This window comes from Myiozetetes cayanensis, unplaced genomic scaffold, assembly GCF_022539395.1.
Source record: "Myiozetetes cayanensis isolate MyiCay16 unplaced genomic scaffold, myiCay2020 scf2-11, whole genome shotgun sequence".
In the NCBI taxonomy this organism is placed as follows: Eukaryota; Metazoa; Chordata; class Aves; order Passeriformes; family Tyrannidae; genus Myiozetetes; species Myiozetetes cayanensis.
Window position 1 is genome coordinate 42,121,050 of NW_026087411.1, and position 26,087 is coordinate 42,147,136.

Here is a 26,087-nt window from a genome sequence, read left to right on the forward strand (position 1 = left end):
TAAAAACCTTTTAGATAGTTTTTTTCCACTGAAAGTCAGGTGGATCACATAGGGAAAGCAAATGTCTTTAGCAAACCAAGCCATAAAGCTGGGGGAAAAAAGTAAGGTTGTAAATAAAATAGCACAGTTCCCCAGGTTGCCCAAAAGCTTTGTTATAGTTTGAACCATACCACTGAGTCCAATAAAAAATATTCTCTCTTCATTTCCTCACTCAGACCTTCAACTGTCAGTGGTAAAATAGCTCCCCTGAGGGAATGGGAGAAAAAGGTCTGAGTCATTTAATGCCTTCTATAAAAATAACTTACGTCTCAGAGTAAATAGTGATTTTTCTGTCAATGAATGATATTAATTGCATTCATCTCACTATGTAGCTAGATGGAAATATTATTCTATGTAAACTTGGTTAATCATATTCACATGAATTGCTAAAAAGGGAAATATTTTTTAAGATGTCTCCTTTGGTTTCTTGGAGAAAGACCTTACAATTTATTTAACTTGATGGGATGCCTATGTAATTGATGGTGCTGTTGAAGGATAACTGAACTCACTGATATATTAATTTTACTGAGAAAATAAACACAATGCCAACCTGTGTTAAATCCATTCCCTCTTGGTCTGCTCTGTATCATTCTCTTCTTTGCCATGCAAACCTTGCAAATGAAAGACTTCAGATTCTGGAAGGGTGTATACAAAGACTCCTGCAAACAACAGGGTTAAAAATCAATGACTATTTTGCTCATCTTTCTTCAAGTGTAGCAAAAATCAAACACATACCCAAGAACCAAAAGACTTGTCTTAGCCACACTCATGCATACATGAAGGTGGTAGATCTGGTTCACATTTTTTCAGGAAGTAAGTTTCAGACATTTAATATTTAAAGTGGATACTTGGAGGGATGAGTAGGGGTGCAGAAGAAGTGTTTTCCCACGTTCTCAGCAAAGTTTGTTTTTCTTCTCTGCTCACATCTCTAAAACACTTGCCTTCCTATTCTATTACCTTATACCTGTAGATATACTTAACTAGACTTCTATCAGCAATACCTCAGGTAGAGATGGTTAAAGCCTCTGGATAAGGACTGATAAACTCATGGAAAACACACCAGTTAAAATCAGTGTCTCTTAATCTCATATGTTAGAAACAAAACTTAACCCAACAGTAATACATCAGCCCTGACTCCTGACTGATAAAATAGAATGAAGTCTAAAGAGAAATGGAGGAATCAAATAAAAACGTTTACCTTGTCATGTGATGAAAAATTTTACTGTCAAAAAGAAAAGCTGAAACTATTTAAAGATGCAACACTGAGAGATGGGATATATCCTTAACTTGCTCTGATTTCTGTGAGCTTTGAAAAAGTGACATGTCTCAGAATGTTATTTCTTTTGTCCTGATTTGTACTGGGCATGTGGGATTTTAGTACACAATAAAGAGAATTATGAAAAGAGAGATTTTAGAGTGATAGGGTAATTTGTGATTTTCATAAATCTGAACAGATTTTTACAGGAGAACAATGCCTTTTTTAGGAGCAGGCAGGAGGGAAGAAGATGATGTGAAAGGTAAAAATCCAATAGGTGGCAAGACTGCAGCAACTAAGGAGGTTTCTTAAATTAGAGGTAGAGTCTGAATCCCTGAACCCTGCTGCGAACTTCCCAATTACATTTTTTGAGTTAACAAACCTCTTTATAGAGTCTTAAACTAAACTCTCAGGGTTTTTTGGTTTTTTTTTTTTTTTTTTTTTTTTTTACCACACTAGCTGATTCCAGTTTGTGAAGAACACCCTCTAATGGGAAAAACCTTTCATTTTATTCTTGGGAGAACAAATTCAGAATGTGTTTATGAAGGTTGGATGAAAGGTATGATCAGAAAAGAACAAAACATATCACTTATGGTGACCCCATTATGTAATTTGGTTTTAATTTTAAAAACTTGATTATAAACATACTCATTAGTGAGAAGCACAATAAAAAGGCTAATAAAGTGATAATATCATTGCCTCACTGCTTTATGAGACTATTATATCCAATTTTCTGTGTGGATAAAGAAACTAATATGATTACTGTTTTGAAAAACAGAGAACTAGCATAATGTGATCTTAGCATACTTTAAAAAAAAGCAAGATGGCTCTACTTTTTTATTCTTATCCAAAGCTGTCCATTTTTTATCTTTAACAGCTGCTAGGTTACAAAGAACTGAGTCACACAAAACTCGCCCACAAGTATATGAACTGTATTTAATGTATACAACTGTCTTCTTTGGGTACAAGAATCTGCAGGAAGCAAACCCTAAAATGTTCAAAATTTTGGATATACATATAAATATTTGTATTTCTACTGTAATTCTCAGAAAGCTATTAACAGTTTTTAAGCCCAAAACCAGCACTTATTCTGTGATTGCCTGAAGTTCCCAAAGTAATGTAACTGTCCAGATCATAGAGAAGGGACCTTAGGAGTTAGGAGACAAGCACTGAACAACAAAACGAATAACATTTTCCTACTATTTATATATTCTGTAACAAAACATCCCATGTAGAATAACTTCTTTTCTGAATACAATGCTATCACCATCACCAGATTATATTTATGGTGCTCAAGGGTGGATTGTTAACAAACAAGTTGCTGAAAGATCCTGGCTTCCAGCAGTACATTAAGCTCTGCCAGGAAATAAGTACCATTTCTATTCATTAAAGTTGAACTTAATAGGAAAAACCAATCACATAAGCTTGCTGCCTTGCCAGTGTCCCCAGCTAAACTGGCATCTCTTGGCAATTCTCCTCAAAACAGATTCTTGCTTCAGACTGATAAGCTGGAAAGCTATTTTATTAGTCTGGGTACATATCACTGCCATATATGTACCATAAAATCATACCTAGAAAAGAAAAAGATATTTAAACTACTCTAAAAATTCACATGCCTAGAGTATCTTTTCCTTCCAACAGAACACTTTATCTGGGGTTTGGGTAAAACAGATCATCAGGCTTTTATAAACCCTAACCTAGATATTTTAGTTGATCAAGCATATTTCTAACTCTGTTCTAGGGAAGTAATCGTCTTTCTTCATCTTTGTTATAAAACAGGATAAAATATATCTCAAACCTTACCACACCAAGATTTTCAAATGTTAGCTAAAACCCACAACCTAACACATTTAAAAATACTGATCTCAATTAATGTAAATCTTGTACAGATATAGCTATACATTGTCAAAATTATCCACTAACCTGAATTCTGCCCAAATGGAAAAGAAGTATCAATTTCACATAGATCTGGATACTTTATATATTTTCTTATCTATTCTCTAAATCATCTATTGTTCTGCAAAAGTCTTGCATGAAAAACTGGATGAACCATTGTCCCAATCCAAAATCTACTGAAATCAACCAACCAATTAATAGGAACCACAGGATTTGGATAGAAGTTATGGTCCTAATCATATGATTGAATACATATGGAAAGGATTATTCTCCTCCTTCATGCTAAAAACACATTCATTCCACACACCCACAAGTGTTCCACTCATCACTCCAGACCAGCATGGACACAAAATTATAAAAGAAAACTATACAACAACTGGCACTGAATGCGGAAGATTAAAATAAATCAAAGCTGAAATATTTTTTCTCTCTAATTACTTTATTTTAACCTCATGTGATATATTCAATAGCAGATAAAAACATTTAAAAGGTAAGATTTTCAAAAGTAATTAAATGATATAGCCTTTTCAGGTCCACAACGAAAAGAGGCACATTAATTGAAGCTACCTTCACCGATGAGCATAGACCTATCCAAGCATCTCTCCACAGATTCTGTGCTGATGGGTCACAAGCCAGGGCTGGTTTGAGGCTTCATTCATGCATCAGTACAGTCTTGCACCCAGTCTAGCAGACCCTACCTCTGAGCCTGGACATGACGCCACTGCAATGCATTGTGTTGGGCAGGATGCTGATGGTATCTCGCTGCCCAGACATGTTTGAAGTCACACCAGTTTTTTGGTAACATTGCATGTAAATCTTACAAATCCCCAGATTTGTAAGATAAAGTGGGACTGAGAACTAAAGTACTTAGAGGTATGGGAAGGTACTTGGTGAGAGTTAAAAAAATTACCTAAATATACACCTTCTTCTGATTTACAGTTCCTCTGAATTTACCAAACCTTCACCTCAGACTTCAGGTTCCTTAGTACCTTTAAAAATATCACTCTTAAATACTTTAAAAATTATATCCAGTGCACTTATTTAAAGATGTTTTTAATATGTTGCCTAAAATCTTACAGGAAAAAGATCTCAATAATATCTCAGTACTAGGAAACCATTATGAGCACTTTCATTTTTTTTGAAATTGACAATCATTTTCCTTATATTATTTTCTGAGTAATGGAAACAAAAAGAAAGGTAAAATAAGAGGTTTCTTCATAGGCTCAGTATTTCTACTTTTTTTTTTTTTAATTATTTTTTGTGGAGAGAGTGAAAAAGGAATAAGAGACTGAAGAAAAATACAAAGAAAAGGGAACAGTGTAAACACGAATATTAAAACAACAAAGTAAATGGACAGGTACATTTTTTCAAAGAATACAGGAATGTCTAAGGGGATATGATTACTTACATTGCCTTCCAAAAGCTCTTCCACAGAGCAACCTCGGTGCGACTGCTGGTACTTTTCTTGAAAAAGTTTTCCATCAAACACCGCCCAAGGCATCAAATCATCCATTTTGAACGGAAAGCCACAGGCACTATTGGCCATGAGCAATGTTGTAAGGCCACGAACCAAGACAGCGCCAAGATGTACAGCTCTGGAGTCGACTTCTGCAAGCTGTAACAACACACACACAAAAAGACAGGCCTCACAAATCAGGGAATATGAGCAATCTTACCATCACATATAACCATAAGAACAGCAGAGAAAATGATAAACTGTCCCAAAGTTGTGACAAAGATGGTCCTCTCTTGCACAGCAGAACTGGCCAAAGGATTCTGGATCTGGTTTTATTCAATAAGTGAAGTTTAACAAGTACAGCATCTCACTCAAGTTTTTAAGATAGGTACATTCAAAATGAAAGTGGGAAGACAAAATAAATGGCTGTTCTCCATTGTATTTTTCAAGCATCAGCAGTTCTCCAGAAAAAATTCTATTAGTGGAATGTGAAGCACGAACTGGGAGTATAAATTGATGCATACAGTGATCCACTGACCTTCCAGAGTTTGATTACCCCAGAAATGCTACAGCATTTAGAGATCATTTAAATTATAGGATTTGACAGAACAAAGTTTATTGTATCCAAACTTTCATTTTAAAAACGCTAAGATTTCCTCTGACTGTAGTCTAAAAGTCAAATTATTTCATTTCAACATGGATTTTTCCAGAAGAAATACTGCAGTGGTATGACAGCATCTAGAAAATGCAAAATGAGAAACTCAGTAAGACAAGTAAAACTCACAGCAAAAATAAACCTGATGGGTGAATTTAACAGCCTGCTGTGGCAGAGCATAGCAAAATACAAAAGCTTTGAATCTAATATGGGCAAAACTGTGATTTTAAGTATTATGTAAACAGTACAAAGCTCCTCAGTGAGCAAGGCCTTTTTCACAGTCTGTACTGAAGCAGTCTGTCAGGACCAGAAGAGATTTATAATAGTGTGGCCATCAATACTGTAATCCATGGCAGCTGTTGTGTCCTTAGAGTATAAATTATAGCAGAAATGGAAAAAGGACAGAATCGTAGAATGGTTTGGATTGGAAAGGACCTTAAAGATCATCTAGTTCTGAGTCCCCTGCTGTGGGCAGGGACACCTCCCACTAGAATTTGAGCAGTGATTTAGAAAATGAAAGGTCCATCTTTTTCTGACTGTTGCACTACATACTTGAGAAAGGGAGACTCTCTTATACCCTCCCTTTAAAATGTAAGTATTTTCAGTACGGGAGCAGGCCACTGAGTTTCAGGAAGCTATTGCCTCCAGATGTAAGCTATCATTTTGCCAGCTGAGACTAATAACTACATGCACATTCATAAATCTATTGCTCTGGCAAGTAAAGCAGAGGTTTTGCAAAATGTCTAACAATGCTAAAAGGTACTTGAAAGAGGAATGCGGTTTAAGTGAACCAGTATTATTTGTACTAAACTAGACTGCAAGACTGCACACAGTCAGTTACCATGTTGCAGCTGAGAGATTCTTACATTGCATTTACCAGATTGTTTCTGATCACTCGATCAAGCTCTAACATCTGATAAGGAAGAGAGTCCACATCGTTGCAAGCTTTAAAATTGAATCTGCTTGGTTTGTGATCACAAAGACTTTATGAGCAGGAAGTACAAAGAGAAAGAACTGCTGGCAATCCTCAGAACTCAAGGAATTCCTTCAGATTTTATACACCCGGGTCTTGTTCTCAATGCAACAAATTGAACTTTAAGTAACTTCAATAAAACACTTCAGAGCATTTTGACAAGTGGTTTGGTCTTACGCTACAAGGAAAACAGACTACATGGTAAGCTACAATTAGCAGTAGAGGTCCAGAGTGATGGTAGCTCACCAACCAGCTGAAACAAACCTGGCCAAATTTATAGCAATATGATTTATGTCACCAACAGTCTCTTTATTATAGGACAGTACAAAACCAGACTGAAATTCACAGTCATATGAATTGGTATCTCCTGTCACTGAATTATTGGTACTGATGATGTCAAAAGATTCAATTGCTAAAAGCAAACTTTCATAAAGAATAATGAAAACAAGTATTTAGGAAAATGAAAGAGTAAAAGCTGTCACCTGCAGCAAGCAATTTCCCATTTATTAATTTAGTGGATGTGTACTATATGACTATTAGTTCATACCTTTCTGTAAAATGCTTTAATTGTCTCTTTTAATCCTACTGGTATCAAGGATATAAAACAGCTGCTATAACAGATTACTACTACTACGTGTGGATGCTGGATGCCATCTGGGTCATAAATATTGAAATAAAGCTTTTATATATTTATTTTATTCCAAAAACTCTAAACATAGACCCAACAGAAATGTGATTAACCCAACTTTCTTTGGTGATGCCATTCAAGTTAACACAAACCAAATGCATACATATTTGCAGAACAAGTGTCCAGGTAAGAATCTGAAAAAATTTGCATTTGATGGTGATGCACAAAAAAGTAAAATACAGAAGAGTGCTGTCTCAAGATGGAGATCAGTGTAATACTGGCATTGATGCTGTTACTTCTGTCTAAGTGAGTATGAAACCTGAGCCACCAACAAAACCCTGGCTTCAAACATATTGGTTAAGAAAGATAATGTTGATGGTGACAGGTTTTACAGGTAGAAGACTTTATTGTCTAGGGATATCAATCCAGAACTTTCCTAAAGCACTACAGTATTGTGGAGTAGGGTGTGTATGTGTGTGTTTGTGTGTGGTGTCTATCAGGTAAGGCTTGTATTTTTAATGGAAATCAATATTGGCAAGACCAAGGCATGAACTATCAACAGCGATTTCTTTATTTTAATAGAACAGGAAATACATTCACTAGGGGGTAATTTCTATTTTCCATGTCTGGCAATGAAAACCAAAGAAAACGAAAGCACAGTGAGTCTGTAACAATGAGGCTGTGCACATGGCAAACCATGGCCTTGCTTTGCCATGGGAATGCTCACAACAGCTTGGTGTCTGCAATGTTAAGACATCACGATGAGAAGTGGAAAATTCCAAAAGAAAAGGAGTCTTGTCTTGCAGGGCATTAAACCCTAGAGATTACTTCCTTTCAGAAATCGTATCTGTTCTTTTTAGTATGTTTACAAACTCAGGACCCCAGTGAATCATGTGAGAAACACCCTTGTGTATCTCACTGCTGCTACTCCTACCACCAGCTGATGACATTTGTGCGAGAGAAACAGGGAGTGTGTGAGAGCTGCTCCTCCTGCACCAGCTGCCTGTGCTGTGCCCCTGCTGCTGCCCCTACCAACAGCAACTTCCCATCCTCTCGACACTTGGGGAAAAAGATTACTTTTCTTATTTGTCAGCATTAACTGAACACTGAGAACTCAAAAATTCATAGTCCTCTAGCATCATTTCAGCAAAGGTTACTGATATCATGTTTACAATGCCAATCTGAACTGGATAAGCCAGTTCTTTAAAAGAGCAAGAGAAGTGCTACAGCACCCACAATGCTATGTATAAAGTATTTTTCTAACAATTTGAGAAATGTCTTTGCTAGAAAAGCTATCATCACAGACTTATATCACACCTTTTTCTGCTCTAGAGACACAGGGCTCTGGCCTGTGGACCACAAGTTCAGACCACAATCTCTGTAGTCATGTGCATATTCATTGGCCCCAGAAAGAGGTTTTCCGAGATGGAAAGTGTTTGCTCACAGGAACACTTTGCAAATCTAGACCCAGAGACTGTACATCCTGCTGAACAGTATTAACTTACAGGAAGAAAAAAATACATGGATCTTGTATATGAAATGCAAACTTCCAGTTCAAATTAATCAGGATGTAAAAATATGTTTATGTTCTAAGAAAATACTGCTAGTCCTCTGAGTCTTCTTTGCATATTCACAAGTGATTTCTTGATAGGGGTGCAAACTTCATGCTATGCATTTTGAAAGCTGCACAAACTACTTTCAGGAATATACTAAAAAAACCCCATAACTCCTTCACCCCTTGGCTGCATGGAGTTTAAAGGGTTCATATTCTGTTAAAATGATAAATAGGTTCTATGACAGCTGAAATGTGAGGATAAGTATCTGAATGTGCCAGATGTTGGGGGGCACAAATGAAGGTTGGAACCATACCCTCCAGCAAAGCCATCTCACTATGTGAATTTCTAGAAACCAAGGAGAAAGTAAAGATATAATAATAATTTTACTATTCTTTACTTGTGCTACTTTAAATGTCCTCTGTATCTCTATGTATTAAATACTACATTTTGTTTAAAAACTGGTTCCTTTAGTAGGATTTTTAACAACATTCTGGGGATGGTCTTTTTGTATTAATAATTGTTATTTAGGTTAAAGTTGTTCTTATGCATTAAGGTTTTTTCCTAATCTGTTGCCTTCTTCCTGTGGTTAAGCTGAATACAGAAGATATGACTGTTTTGAAATACAAATTTAAAAAGAAATAACTTTAAAATCATATAAGGCATTTCTTGCCCTCCTCCCTTCCCCACTCCAGCCACCTACAAAGGAACATACCTGTTTTTATTATATGAGGGAAAACATAACACTCAAGGATAGGTTAGTATTTAACGATTTCTAGTTAAAATTAATAAATTCAATAACAATAGTTACAAATCAATGTAATTTGATCCAATCAGTAAACTGCTGGAATTCAAGTGGTGGTGATTAAAATCATACTGCCTTAGTTTAACCAGTCCTTTTTAGATACATTTGAACTAAGTCGGTATATTATCAGTATGCTACTTCTTACATTAACTCCAAGAGCCACCGCTACCTTAAATGATCGAGTATTTAACCATAGGCAATTTATGCTTGAGCAATAAAGGCAGCTGGTAGATTCTGTCTCAGGAACTTGTCATTAAAACAGAAAGACTTAGCTTTGCCTGAGAGTGCTAAGGCAAACTGTGTTCCAAAGACAGAGATGAACTGTCCACTGATGACAACTTAAGTAGTTAAATTCTCTGCAGTGGAAAGCAGCACCAAACAATTTCAAGCAAAAGGCAGAGACCAGATCTTCCTGCCTTCAGCCATTAGTATGAATTCCCAGTGTGAGCTGTCAAAAGGTGCTAAAGTCCCTGTGCACTGGAGCTATATGTTCTGGTTTTGAGCAAAGATACCCTAAACTGGTGTAGTGGTGACAAATTCAGAAATGTCACCCTACAGAGGTGGGCTGGTGAAATGGTATATTTACTTGGCATCATTCAGCTTTAAGCAATAAGCTGCTGGGAGCATAGTGCATCATCTGCTTCCTTGACCTGTCAAACTGAGGGGGAGAGGAGCACCAGTATTTTGAAAACAGACTAAAGTTTATTCTGATAAGAGTGAAAGAGCTTAAATTAAGCTCTTCCTGCTTAAACAACATGTGTGCAAAGGAAAATGGGGATTGAAAAGCAATCCTGTGAGGGAATCGGCTGCACCAGAAACTAGAAAAACCAGTTTTTAAATATTTCTAAGGCTTCAAAGTAAATATTTAGCAGTAAACAACCTAATTGTTTAGTATTTATATGTTCAGCAAAGTTTATTTACCAGGTTTTATCAGGACTTTGATGTAAAACGATACCTCTGTGCAAAACAACACTGTTATTTACACTAAGCCAAAACCACCACAGAAGTAAACTTGAAAAAAAAAATTGCTTTTTTTAAGTATCCTACATAAAATAATACAGAAGTACTACTGTTTGCCAATTTGCAACTAGAAAAAATCTCCTTCAGTTACAGAAAGATAACACCTAATTTCTGGGTTAATTTTCAAATATAGCCACCTTTATCAGAACTTTTAATCATATTCACAACAAACTCCAGCATAAATTACATTTCTGTGATAGCAGTTTTCACTAGTTAAAAAGTTTAGCCCTCTCAGCTTATTTATACAGTTACGTAATGGACAGTGCATTAATACCTGTAAAAAGATTGAAGTAACATTATTTCTCTTATTTTAGCCACAACTGCTGAACTCTGATCTAAATGATTGCTGGGCTAATGACAGTCCACAATACATGTGGACATTTACAGAATGTTCACATCAGTTTTGAATTATAGTCATCAGGCTAACTATGTAGCCCAACCAGCAGTCATATCCTTTCTATAAAAGTGAATGGATTTATCTGGATTTTAATTCTTAAGTGCCTCAAATACTTGCTCATGTTTTTGGTGACATACTTATCCTTGAACCGCCTCACCTTTCCATCACACAGATAATATTGAATTTATTTGGTAGCAAAATGTATTTTATTTGTTTGGGACTCTGAAAATTCTTGTAATCTGATTTTCCTTCCTTTTTTTTTTTCCCCCCTCATACAGTAGTTATATGTTGTGGAATTATGAGAGGGGGAAGTATGAGAAGCTCCACTTGTCTTGCAACTAATAAAGTTTGTCCTCTGGAAGGATGACAGACTGCCAACAGACTCCTGATATGTCTGCATCACGAACTGATGGGCAGGAATGTCCTGCCTGTGCTATGTCACAGGCATCTGAAATGGTTCAATAATTATCAGAATTTTCTTCCCCATGCCTATAGTGATGTCTCCCTCTCACATGGATGCCCTAACAATGTGATATCACGTTAAAGTTTCCTCCTGCTGGGCAATTTAGAGTCCCTTCCCCATCTTCCCTACTGTCTAATTAAAACAATCACCATTAACATATTTCTCTCACAGACTCCTACATCTTTGTCAGTTGTGGCTGAAATTAGCCAACATACTCAAAAGTTATTAGGGGACACAGAGAAAAAAATTAAAAATCATGCAAAAGGTCACTTCTCTTCCAGTAACTTTCCATTGTAAGCCTCAAAACATCGAACTTTTTCCACTCCTTTACTTTCTGACACTCATTATATACTTCTGTATTCTACTCTACACTGACTAGCTCCTTTACCAAAATCTTTGAAGCAAGGGTCTTCATTTGCTACCTGCATCTTGACCACCCCCTGATCTAAAGTCCTTACCCACACCTTAACCCAGTGCTTTCCCATTGTTTAATCATAGGGCTGGTCCATGGAACAAGGTTTCAGGAATAAAAATTCTGCCAGCAACAGAACTACTCAGCAGAGTATGCTTGGCTGCCTTTGATAACACAGTGTGTGCTTCCACAGCCACGGACTAGATTGGTAAATGGTAGCTGGGTAGACCTGCAACTGCTCAGTTCATTGCTGCAACTGTCCAAGGCTTAATTAGTTTACTTTTTTTCCCCCTAAGAATCAGAAAAGATGTTCAAGATCTATTCAACTGCCCTAATATAGGGCCATTTGCTCTCTTAAACTATTTTGAGTTAATACTTTTTCAGGGCCTGATATTTCCCAATGAAGCCAACAGAAAGACCACTGAACTTCAGCAAAATAAGATTAGGCAAAATTTAGCATGACTGAAGCACTGCAGCTTCCAGAAACATTATGACAACTGTTATTAATGTCATGTCTGGTATATAAGCTCTTCAAATACAACAGTCATTGAACCATGATGGTTAGTGTAGGGAATTCCAGGGGAACAAATACTGTTTGCCAGTGCCATATTGGTTTTGTTGCAGTTTTTTTCTCCTTTGGTTTCTTTGTATTGCAAAGCAGCTGCACAATAAGATTGTTGATACTGTGGTTCACCCTTTGAAGTGATACCTCCAAGGTAAACAGTTCTAGCTAAGGAATTTTCTAGGTGTTAAGTCCACAGGTTGAGGAAGAAAAGAACTGGTCTGCTTCTTTTTCACGACAATCCCAAGGTCCAAGACAAATCAAACTATGAGTCACAACAGCAGTATCTCAGATGACCTATGAAAGGAACTGACAACCTGCAACCTGTGATCAGGTATGTTCAAGAGATCAGGAATTTTCTTGTAACTAAGCTGCAATAGAGTAACCACTTCCAGAATATCTATTCCTTTTGAAATGGAAAACTGCCGTACACAACTTGAAAGCTGCTGCCTTTTGGCACAAGAATGTCAACCCTGTGCTGGGGTTTAGATAAACACATACAGAAACACCTTGTTTGGTGCACACAGCTGTTGGATAAAGATGGTCTTCTGGGCTATAACTGACTACAAACAAAGGTTTTGAAGAAAATTACTTACATGTAATATTCTACATTTTCTTGTACTGCCACTATGTCAGAGCAAATTAAAAATAAATAGGGAGTTTCTGTGAGAGTAACTTGGCCACTTTTAATGATCTATTCAACACAGAGAACAATGTCGTTTAAAAGAAAATATATGCTCTGTAATAAACCAAACTTTGGGATCTCAGCCCTTCAGCCATCACTGGACTCTGCAGGTGCTTTGTTGATAATGTTCCAGCCTCAGGAATTGATCCACAGCCATTTTAAAACAAAAGGTACCTTTTTTTTCCAGTGATGCAGTGCCAAAATAAACTTCCTGCAGAACCACTATACTTTCAGCCTCCTATAATTGAAAATTATTACTTGCCATTGTTGCTAGCCTGAAATATTCCTCTGCTATATTGAAGCCTCAGGGTACAAATACAACATATAATTGTATAATTTTGCTAAAAAGTAAAAAACACTGAGCAGATTGAGGGACGGATTTTAAAAAGTGTATTGGCATAGCTCTGCTTTTATTACATTCAGAAGTAAAGCTCTCCTTGACTTTAGTAGGAACTCATGGAACTTAAGTGCTACCCTAGAAACACTTTCTACCAAGATGTGTTTGTGTATTCTATACACAGAGGTAGTAAATAGAAAATTATTGCTGAATACTTAGGTATGCATTAACTGGCCTTGCTAAAAGCAATGTATACATAACTTTGTATTTGGCAAGGAACAATGGAATATCTCTTCTTTTAAATCTATGAGGGGAACATGTAGCAGCCTAGATGAATGAAATATACCTTTTTAGTTGAAATGTATATGCTTCCTACTAATGCCAGTGTGACATGACGTGCTGATGAGATTACTCAACAGTTAAATCTCTCCATAAATCACTAATTTTCTTTGGAGGTAACCTATCTTTACACATTTAGTGTTACTGTCCCTGTGTGTTGTTTTCTGTCATGTAACATTAGGATTATAATTGTTTTAACAAGTGACGATGTTAATGCACTACAAGTTCACATTTATACAGCATTTGTATTTTTGGCTAAAGAACTTCTATTATTGAGACTACTGGTGCATGAGTATTACAAGCAAGAACCAAATACGAGAAAGAACTGAATAATTTGACCAAAGTCAAACTTATAGGAACTGGACACCATCTTGACTTTTAACCCCTGGACAATGATCATGTCAATCACGAATACACTTGAAAAGAAAGGGAACAAATCAGTTCTTGGTTAGCCTGGCTGTTTCTGATATCTTCCAGAGGAACATTTCTTTTATAGTAATTTGAAAAACTCCAGTACATCGAACAAAGAACTGTAACCATATGCCCATAAATGCATCCACCTATAAATGGCTCATTAGGTTATTTCAGAAAACATTTTTGCTTCTCTGAAGTTACACATAGCCATCTGCTTCTCCAGGGAAAGCCTAGACAGATGTGCAGCTTGCATCCCTGCTCAGGCGTGACAGAGGCAGGCAAGCAGGTGCAGGCAGCCCTGAGCAGATGACAGGCAGGTGCACGCGTGCCACCGCTTCCTGACGGCACGCTCCACTCCCTCCCCGGCTCCAGCCCCCGTGCCTCACCTGCCCTGTGGGGACACAGGTCAGCCTGTAAAGGCAATGAAGAGCAACCCCACCTATACCATGCAAACACCACCTCCAACCCTCACGGACTGCTTGTTCCTTCTAGCACACAACATGCAAGGAAGTGAAAACTATTTAACTCAGAAGTAAACGTACACTTTGACCAACAGAAACTTGGCAGGAATAGGTCGGTTGATATCAGAAATATTTATTTTCCCTGTCTGTAATAGGTTATCTCTGAGTTTTTCAAAGCTGTCAGTTTGCTTAATATTTTGCAAGAGCTTTATTGCCCTCACTGCTAGTAACTATGTTTCACTTCCTGCTATATTATTAGGCATAGATCAAAAAAATTAACAGTAATTTCGTTATCTGAAACTCCTGAGTGTCTTTTACGTTAAGCATCCTGAAATATTCTTTATGCTACATACAGTCTCAAAGCAATTTATAACTGAAACACTGCTGCTATTTCTTTGTTGTTGAAACCTTCCTAATAATGAATCATGGGGCAGTAAAGGGGAAAACTCACAGAAAGCAGAGCAAACTTACACAATTACACAGAAAAATGCAAGATCATCTTCCACAAAGGAATATAAATCCTTTTTTTAAAGCTCCTGGTCAAAATCTGGGTCAAGATTTCGTCCATGGACAAACTGAACCCAACTAAAGAATACATTTTTTTTCAGAAGGTAGAAAAGATGATCCACAACTCGCTCTCTACAGCTACCTGAAAGAAGGCTGTAGTGAGGTGGGGGGGTCTGTTTTTTCTGCCATGTCTCAAGTGAAAGGACGAGAGAAAATAGTCGTAAATTCAAACAGGGTAGGTACAGGTTAGATATTAGACTAGAAGACTGGTTACACACTGGAATAAGTTGCCCAGTGAGATGGTGGAGTCACAGTCTTTGGAAGCGTTCAAGAGGCATCCGGAGATGGCACTTGGGGATGTTCTTTAGGTGTGAATATGGTGGTGCTCAGTTGATGGTTGGACTAGATGACCTTGAAGGTCTCTTCCAACCTTGACAATTCTGTGATTCTGTGGTCTAGTTATACTGTGGTTTGTATTTGTGCCAGTGACACATAATGGAATTCCCACAGTTATGTGAATTCTGATACTAGAGCTTATGTCAAATGTAAAAAATGTTCAGGGAAACAGACTCTAATAATACTAATAAATACACCAAATTTGGTCAAGAAGTAACTAGGGAGAGTGGGGCAGAACATCAATCTTGTCTGCAAGTTGAATAAGTTAGCTTAAGATTTTTTTTACATGCTTAGGAAGCAACATCACCAAAGAAAGATAGAGCCAGTTGTCAATGCAACAGGATTGAGAAAACCTGAATTTCTTCAGAACTTCAAAAGACTCTTATGAAAATAGAACAGATTTAAAGATGGGCTTCTCAAAAGCTGCTGCAAGCAGTGAATAACTTCAGCTCCTGATAGATAATTGTATTTGCACTAATGCTTGACTGTGTAAGTGGACTGTTTCTATTTGAACTAATTCATTTAAGAATGTCTTGAGGACATGAGAAGACAGTTATATTTTTAAGTTTGAACAAATCCCAACTTGAAATCACATCCCATACTGTGAGACTTTTGTTCCAGAAAATCTAAAGACTACAGATAAGAGAATGGGTTGGGAAGCAATGCCAAGATAGTAAACCACCTCAATCCCCCCAGTTCCCACTCCCTGCAGTTACAATCCCACCTATCATTTTAAAACCACTTTTGACAGATGCAAATTTTGAGGGAATATAAATCCCAATTTAGTTAAGCATCTGGGAACGCACTCAAATTCCACTTTGGTTAATACTAACTTACATCACAGAAGCAGGTCCTTTGTATGTAAGAGGGGGTTATCTGTGAAATCTTTACAATATTCTTACTTGTATTTCATGTTTCATTCAACCCAATTAGACTTAAAGTAAATATTTATTGGGAAACAGTCACCGGGGAACGATAAACATACATTCTCTGGGGAAGAAAGAATTTTTAAAAAAAAATTATATTTTGAAAAATATAGATAGCTCACAAAGGCTGTTTGGAATCTGTTTGAAAAATATCACATGGTGTTGACAAATGTAGCTTGGCTTGCCAAACAGGTCAGAAATTCTTGAATGTTTAGAATCCAAATATTATTTACGTTTTTCTGTCTGCACGGCATAGAAGAATGAATACAGAGTTTAAAAATACAGAATAGATTTAGCAATGCCCTTTAAATTTCAGGGACCCTAACCAAGATACCTACACAACTACTAACCAGGTTATCTACACTACTGCCATACATACTCTAAAACATACTGCTATTTTGCATGGCTATGACTGAGTATTCCTCAGGAAATAGAGAAAATTATCTTGTGCAATATTGGTATAATACTATTACTAAGGTAGTTTTGCTTCCACGACACTGTACAATGGAAAATACTCAAAGGTTCTGCGCAATTACAACTCCTGCTAAAGCTATTTCCACCTGTCAAGCTATTTAACTAGTTTGATGAGTATTTTTGTATTATTATTACTATTCCAAAAGCTAATTAAATAATACTTAATACATATGTTGTGAAATTCATTTGCAATCAAATTGCAAAGACTCTCTGGAGCTTAAATTTTAAGATCTAAAATGACTGTGTTCATTTCATATCAGTAATACTTTTAAATAATTGAAAGTACTTAAAAAATTGAAGGAATATACTTCAGTGCTTGACAAACACTGAACAACCAGTGGACAGCTCAATATAAGAATCAAGACTGGAAGCATGACTGCTGGTGCCTCTTTTTCTCTGCAACGGTCTCAAAGTTAGACTGATGGCTCTCCGGGCTTTTTGCCAACACCACACACCAGATTAAAATAGAAAGTAGGGAAACAGACAACCTGGGGTCCAAAATTTAATTCTGACCTTATGTATCAGCTCTATGGGAGGCTTGGGCAAAGCAGAATGCTAATCTACCATATAAGGGGGGCAGCACAAGAAAACTAGAAAAAAACTTACCAGAAAAATGTTTTCTCTATCTTGTGCACATTTTGGTATTATGAGACCATCGATCTTGAAAAATAATCAAATCTTCATGTATAAACATTATGTTATTCTCAGAAAGTAATATTTAATGTACAATGTAGTTACATGTCCACAGCCCACTTTCTTTCAGCATGAGATAAACTATATTTTTTATGGCTTTAACCCACTTTATTCAAACCATAGACATTTCTGTTTCAGAAATTTGTGGGTTTATGGATCTCATTAACTATGAAATATGGACAGCATATTAGAAAGCAGATTTGAAAGTCAAGGCTGATCTCTTCATGCTATCAGAAGAACATGCTCTAGATTTTCTCTCATATTTCACAGTGGAAGTTCAGTGTTCTTCTGCTAAAACATATTTGCTAATGGAGTCCCTTACAGAAACAGAGAACATTTTTTTATCAAATTATTGTATTTCACTGAATTGTTTACAAGAAGTAAACATTTTTTCTACATTTAAAATAATACTATAGTTATAAGTCTAAAATGGCAAATGAGCAAACAACTTCATAAAATTTTGCAGATGCTGACTAAGTTTAACATAATTTCCTTGAAAGCTCTGTAAGTCTTTCTAAAGATCACTTTTAACCTTTCAGTGGAGAATAAGAAGTATGGTAAACAGGCTAAACTCTATTCCTGATTTCTACTATAAATCCCACTTATTAATTAGCTATGTACTAGTGTTATTCATTGCACTTGGATCATTTGATTTTAAACACAAACATCTAGAACATTAAGCTGTTAAATAACTATTGATAACCTATTTACTAACTATTAAAATAACAGCCTATCTCAAATTTGTAAAATGACTAGATAAACATAGTAATGCGCAAAGCCAGCTTAAGCTGTTCTGAGGTGGAATCTTGAAAATTAGATTATTGAATGATAATGCTCAGAAATCTTGCTTTATTGATCATTATTCTTAGAGTACTTACATAAGATACTCTATTTATTCAGTGTACCGTTCTTTCAAAAGAAAATTCCCAGGACATAATTAAATTCATCTACACACCACATATCAGAAGCACAGAAACAGCAAACAGCTCATTTTTTACTCGTCCTGTGAAGTGAGAGTAACTTCATATAAATCTTGAAACTGATCCTGGTGCTTCCACAAAATTACAGGCGGCTTATATATGAAATAAAAAAGTATTTTTATGTCAACTGATACAACATAACATCTTTTCTTGATATTGCTTGACAAGACACAGACATAAAAGAAACTGAAAAACAGCAACCATTTTCCACCAGGAAATCCATGTCATCAAAACACAGGAAGAGAGGTTAATTTGAAGGCAAATGGGGGAGAGTTTTGAAACTCTTATTAATCTATTCACAAACTCAGAAGAGAAAGAGACCAAAATCTTTCCTCACTATTCCCTTTAGAGGGATTTATTCTGACTCAAACTATTACCAAAGTCACTACTGTGAATTTCAAGAGAATAAGACAAGGAAGTGCTCTACAAAATAGCTTGCTATAAAATTTTTGACTGCATTATACAAATCTCTTGGGTTTTTTTAGCACAGCAGAAGGTATTATTGGACAGTGCATGAAGTACTTTCTTAAGCAGCAGAGGGACAGAACTTTGGAAAGGACCTGCCAATAGCACACAGAAGTCAAGTCCAACAACTTGCTGTCCACTTCACGAGACAGTGTAAGACCAGCTTCTCATTTCATGCACTTTTATGGCCATAACTATCTGCCATAAGCTTTGTGGGAAAATAAAAAAAATTTGTGAACAACTCTGAATTAGTACAGTGCTGGTAAGTAGCATACATTGATTAATACTACATCTTTGCAACACTCAGATTTCTATTTTCATAGAATCACAACACCAATGAAGCACACAAAGACCTCTAACTCAAACAGAATAAACTTTTAAACACTTTAGAAACTTATGTAATAATATCTAAGTGTATCTTATGCATACATGTAGTATACATTGTAAGATATAAGTGCACCTATAAACAAATCATTTCAACACTTAAGCTTGGTTTCTTTTATGCTTTTGCTGAATGACTGCCACACAGATTTGATAAAGTAATGATACTCATATTGTTGAGTGAAACACTATGTGCAATAATGTCTTTGACAGAAATAAATCCTACATTTTTGCTTTTTTCCATATTGTCTTCATTTCATAGCTTCCTTTTCATTACACAGATCTTACACTTGATCAGCTGCAGAACAAATTTTTGATGAATTTTTAAAATTGTTAGGATACTGGACTTTATCTGTTATACTGAATCAAATAACGAAACTGGAAGCACACTGGTTTTGTTATTTTGGTCCCTATGAGCTGGAAAAAAACGGATAGTAATAGGAGTGGTTGGTTTACCTTGCTATCAGCAAAAAGTACTTTTAAAATCCTAACATGGACTGTTCAAAGCAATGGAGAATCTACTCGAAATATAAGCAAGATTTACAGAGTGAAGATATGTTAAGGTTTTAACTATTTCTAACCCTTTCCCACCCACTTCTACATAAACCCACAACTCAAATGGCCAGTGACACACTCGGTGTGGGCTCTACACTACTAATACTGTGAATACAATTTCAAGATGTGAAATTGAAAATACTCTTGTATAATGGTCATATGCAAGAAGATATACTTAAATGGTTCTACTGCAATAATCATCTAGGAACCTGCCGTTCCAAATGTAGATTGAAGAAGGCAGGAAAGGAAAAAACCAGATTTGCATGGAGTACATAAAATATTTAAAAGAAATCGTGACTAATTATAGAATAGTGTAATCCAAGTAGTTTTCACTACCGTGGGTCACATTAGGTAACATTTTTTCTGGTTAGGTTTATACTATGTTTATATTCTTCCTCAAGTATACTAAAATTTGATTTAATGTAGTGATTTTCATACAACCTATGTCCCAAAACACAATCAGTAAAAAATAATGTAGCAATGTTGTAAGACCAGATTCATCGTTACAAATTTTTTAATCAGTTGGAAGTCTGGAAGCCAAGTAAGGAAGAAATCTAAGACTACTAACTACTTCACAACCACCAAAAAATGTCATTTCCATTTTAATTTTTTATGTGATTAACAAATGTAAGTATTCACGTGAAATGTAGCACACTAAAAGCCTGTGTATTTACCACGACTCTTAGTTCCCATATCTAAAAAAAATTAATGTAGAACAATTTTCTCCCAAAATATTTTTCATGACCATTTTATGCAACACAATTATTCTGGTCCGTACCTGCAGACCTGCCAGTTGAGCAGCTGACTTCCCTTTGAGGCAGAGAATGAGTGCCACAAATGCATTTAAGTCCTCCAGAGAGAGGCTACTGACCTAAAACAGGTGAAAAAATAACACATTATCTGAAGGCTCTGAAGAGGAACTCTCCTGAAAATTGACTCCTCTTACTCAAGCACATCAAACTCAGATCAATGACCTCATGTAATTATGACCGCCACGAATGCATTGTCTAGGAAAACACATTTTCAGGGAACAAAATACTTTCTTTCACAACTTGCATGAAATGCCTGTACCAATACTTGTGTATAGTGTATATACATGGATTTCTACACACACACACACACACACACACACAAAAAAAAAGCCCATCCTCTTTTTTCCCTTGAAGTTTCTTCAGGAAGGAAAGAACTTCATCTCTGTAACACCAAGCATAGTAAAAAAATGAGATTAAAAAAACCCCTGCTTTATAATTAACATCCAGGATAAACCCCACTTCACTGAGCCATAGATGTGATGACCATTAGGTTTTTTTTTCAAATGCTTACACAGTTATCTGTTGGAAACTTTAAAAATAATCTAAAATATTTAATTGCCTATTTTTACCTAAATTGCAGGATTTTTAGGCTAGAAATTGAAGTGAGGAAAACTCTAAACTCTGAGAAAACTAAATCTAACATGCTCAAGTGGGGTAAAATAAAGAAAAATTCTAAATTCATGTAACAGTTCACTCTAATACTTCTGAGTGAAGGGGGAATGGGGGCTTTTTCTGCTGTGAAAAGGAGTTCTGAGACTCTGTAGAGGCACGTGGTCACCTCAGAAGAAAGACAGTGCCTTGAGACCAGCTGGAATGACCCCCAAGTTCTGATCCTTTCCTTCCTCTTATAAGAACATTATGTGGACCAAGACCCCATTCCTGTTACAACTGTTGAGGCTATAAAAAGGGCTTTAAAGCAAGATCCATATAACATTACAGTTCCTTATCAACTGGAACTTGAGGAAAGGTTTCTCTTGCAAAATGTGGAAATGTGCATTGTGGGCTTACAAAAAAGTTAAAAGGTTGCCTAAAACTCTGCATTGCCTTTCTTTAAACAGCTTGATTTTGGGGGGATGTTTAGTACATTTTATTTCAATCCATTAAGAGCTTCTATTTAGTGACAGATAAAATGAAGGAAAGAAGAATTAACAAAAAAGTGTTAATGTAAATCAAGAGGAAGAAACCCCCAAACATTAAGAGGTCATCTATAATTATGTCATTCATTTATTTGCTTAGGAGGAGTAACTCATTCTTTCCTCCTCAGGACAAAAATTATCTAACTACTACTGAGAATTTTTAAATTTTTTTTTTAAGTCAGGCCTTGCAGTTGTTGCATTGTAAAATACTTTCCCCTCTACGATGCTGCTAAATCTTGCATAAAGCACAAGAATGGGAGGGATATTAGAAAAATTTTAAGCTTTCAAAGTGTTCCTTGGTATTCATTAACTCCACCTGTCTGCTAAGATCTGATAATGGCCCTACTTTACCCTGTAATTCAAGTCAGATGTCACCTTTGTGTAGAGAGCAACAAGAGTTTTACTGAACCTGCACATTTTATACATTGAAGTAACAGAAAAGTGACTTGAATCTATGAAACAATTCTCAATATTTGCACAATTTTGTGCTAATAAAAAGGAAATCAAAGATTGCTTGCAAGTACAACAGCAAGAAAATGCCCCTAACAGAGCAGATCAGCCAAAATGCTTATGAATGTAAAAACACTCCTCTGGAGAAATATTTTATTCATTAACAAAACTTTGTGAGTTATCATAATTCCACTGTCAGATTTTTTCCAAAACCATAAGAGATTGAAAGAGAAATTTCCCCTTTCTTTGCAGACTTCAGATTTTGATATTTGAGCTCATTTGCTCCTTTCCCAACTCTAAAGACAGACCTGTTATTTTGTAAATTTTTGTTCTGAATTTGGAGGATATTTGAAAAGTACCCTCGCTTAAAAAAACAGTTTTCAAATCAACACTTTATTTACATAGTTAAGGTTTGTTTATTATATTTTTTTTTAAGTAAGGAAAAAAAAGAAGTTTTCATTTAATATTTGCATATAAGTTTTGAGGAAGCCAGATGGGTTGGCCAATACAAAGGTTCCTGTAAAAACCTAATTTTTAGGTTAGATTAAATAATGAGGAATGAAAATGTTAAGAAGTTTATTCTCCCTCACATGAGCTGAAGGAAAGCTTGAAGCCTGCTCCAAGGCAACCTACAAATGGTCAACTTAAATAATTTTTGAGAAAACAATCCACCTTCCTTCTCTAATAGAAATTTAGGACTAAAGTGTAAAGTAAAGACAAGAATTAGATCACAGTTAGACAAGCATTGTTTTTTCAGCTATAAAACAAATGGAAGCAATTTGGACAGCTCAAAGCATGGCTGCTGACACTCTGGCTCTCAAGTTTTCCTCTCCAACACTCCAAGAGAACAAATGGACAATACCAGAGAAATAAGCAACATTAAAAAAAACTCAGCAATGAAAAACATTTAAATCCAAACTGATTTCCTAGTCTTGTTCACAGGGTAGGTTCTATCAGGGCAACTCAGAGGCCAGAAGAGAATCAGGAAAACGGGAGAGATGTTGAGAAACTGGCACCACCATGAAAACCTTCCATCAAACTAAGCCCTTTCCATGATCTCTCTGCTATTGTTCCTGTCGAAAAGAAGAGCTGTGAAACTGCTTTCATCTCTGTTTTTAACAGTAGCCATTGGATAATGAGTTCTGAAAACCATTTCCCTGACAAGCATTTTTTTATTTTACTAATACGCTGTGATCAAGGTTCAGTAAATCCACATTTCTGTAGGTGTTCTGTCCTGTTACTCCTCTTCGTATTCCCGCTAAAGAAACCCTTCTCAAACAATTTAGTTATCATGCAATGAAACGTTGTGCAGGATAGCACAATAAATAAATGAATGAAACCATGATTTCATATCCAAATCTGAAGAACACTTCAAGTATGTTAAAAGCTCAGTACATGATATATATCTTGCTGAATTGAAACTGCAAGGCATGAAATTATATTTAATGAGTTTTATCCTCAAAAAAACCTTCAATTTATATTCTGTGATACAAGAACTAAAGAAGAAAAAAAAAAGAGCTATATGGATCACTTGTATAATTCCCATATGTATTTCCTCAATGCATCATTTAAATTTGAGTAAACACAAAAAGAAAGGAAAAGTAAGGGAGAACTTGTTTTCATGTATCACATGCCAGCATACATCTGCTATTGAGGAAAGTGAAGTCTGAGAAAGCGGAACAATAGACAAAATGAAGTTCAGTGGAGGTACAAGTGAAGCAGAGCTTATCAGATCAGATAAAAGCATTATAATTTTCTCATCCTCAGAGAAGAAAATCTGTTTGTGAGATCAGCATTTGAAATGAGGCAAGTACAGGCAATATATTAAATACCTAAGAGAAAAGTAAACAATGAAGCACTATGGTATTTAATCTTGTGCCCCTTTTTATTACAATTATGGTAGTCTTCAGGTTGCCAAATATTTGGAATTATAACAGAACTACTACCTAATGATCCTCTATTACTCAGAATTTAATGAGAAGAGCCATATCCTCAATTCTGGCTTGAAAATGAGCGGATTGACAAGATGGTGTGAAGAAGCAGTGAGAGCTAACTAAATATTTATATTGTCTGTTTGCACGGCCCGCATAGTCACCTGAGGGAATGTCTTCTTTTGATGACACAAAGGAAACACAAAAGGAGCAGCTTTAGTTTGCAAACAGGTCCCAAAAAAACAGGGGAAATCCCTCAGTTTATACTCTCTCTGTTATACTGCCCAAGGGGTTTTGTCATGGGCACGTGAGATTTATGTCTACCTACTAAAAAAACCCAAGTATTTCTTGAGCAGGATGGTGCATGTTAAGCAGATTAATTAAAAATACTGTAATGCAGTACTGTTATATTTGATTAACTATGCCTACAGTAAAGATCAGGAGAAAAATCTAGCACAGGCTAGCAAGAAATAGTTTATTAGTCAGTCACATCTATCAGCTGACAGCAGAATTAAAAACAACTGTCCCAGTTACCTGCATCATAAGATAGGTCAGCAAGCAACAGAATCCTGCAACAGGTGCTTCTAGAGCTTGGAGTTCTTCCATCTCATCCTGAAGGTGAAAGCATGCCAGAAATGTACTATACCGTTGCTTTTCCACATCGGGTCCTTTGGCAAGCCACAGTGTTTTCAAATTAGGTGTTCCACCTACAGAGGAAATCCACTATTTTATTTTGGCAGCAACAAGATAAAACACATCTACCTCATTACAATCTGAAAGGAAACAATTGATCTGCTCTTGGCACTTGCAAGGATCACAGAGCTGAAAATAAAATGTATTTGACAGAACTTGCATTGGAAAAAAAATAACACAAAAATACAGCCTATAATTTAAACAAAATTTATTGAATACAGGCATGTTTAAGCAGAATGGACTGAATTAAATTGTTACAACAACACAGAAAACTGAGACAGCAGGCATTTAACCTATTCAAAACCAAAGTTTGCCTGCAAGTGTGTTCCTTCCCTTGGGGATCCACAGCATTAAGTGAAGTTCACGTCATCATAAACAGTGATTCAGCAGAAAACAACTAGATCTTTTTCTTCTATCTCTCCTAGAGCTCGCATATCCCTGAAGGATCCTCACATTGTCTCCCTTATAATCACCTATTTTAATGAACAAACTGATCACCGATGCCACTTGCTGGCAAACAGGTAGGTATTCTCCATAAAACACTGTGTTGGTATGTCTCCTCTGCAGTAGGTTCCAGTTTGGGAACAAAAAACAAGGTGATCTGGTATTTTGCACTCTGTAGGCTACTGTATGAAACACTGCTGCTGCAAACACACACAAAAGAGCTGTCATCGGTTATGAATAATGTACCTTTCCAAAATTTCTATACTTTCATGCTTGTCTGTAAATCCTTAATATTTACCTCATGTTGCCATCTCCCAGCTTGTGACATGTGCGAATTAATATAAAATTTGCTCCTCATTTAAATAACATTTAATCTGTTATCAAAATAAACAGTAATGCACGTGAAATAACAGAACAGCTAACTGGTTCTGCTTGAGAATCTCAATAAAAGACAGACTTGTACCATAAAGTACTGCTGCTTCTGTAGTTACATAAAACAAGGTGTGAATTTTAAATGTGGACTAATTAAGCAACATTTGGTAACACCTTCTCCTTTTTTATGTGACATGCAGCAGCTGCAGACCAGTTAGGAACACTTGGTGATAATAAATGGTTAAAGTGACAAGGTGTTGAAATCTACATAGGCAATGTTTATTTAGCCAGGAAAGCCCATTAACCAAATGGTACTAATTCTTCAGAGAGGGGGAACCTAGAAGAGAAGTCAGTATTTTCTTTCTTTATCTCCCTGATGGATGTTTCTTTTACTACTTTTAAGACTAACTCTCCTGTCAAAAGTTTTAACCATGTAAAGAATTAGTATCATAAAATCTGTAAGTTTCTAACCCTATTAAGAAAAAGTACCAGTTGCTTAACTGGAGACAGAAATGCAGGTTA

The 26,087-nt window shown here is 36.1% G+C and overlaps 1 protein-coding gene across 1 annotated transcript in view; it reads right to left on the reverse strand.

Moving 5' to 3' along the window:
• FAM120B (family with sequence similarity 120B) overlaps nucleotides 1–26,087 on the reverse strand; it is a 48,344-nt gene that overhangs the window by 6,573 nt on the left and 15,684 nt on the right. The window contains exons 5-8 of the mRNA XM_050316516.1: nucleotides 24,591–24,763; nucleotides 20,506–20,598; nucleotides 4,599–4,805; nucleotides 590–698 (exon numbers count right to left, since the gene is read on the reverse strand). Of these exons, the coding sequence (XP_050172473.1) occupies nucleotides 590–698; nucleotides 4,599–4,805; nucleotides 20,506–20,598; nucleotides 24,591–24,763 (582 nt within the window). The remainder of the gene's footprint in view (nucleotides 1–589; nucleotides 699–4,598; nucleotides 4,806–20,505; nucleotides 20,599–24,590; nucleotides 24,764–26,087) is intronic.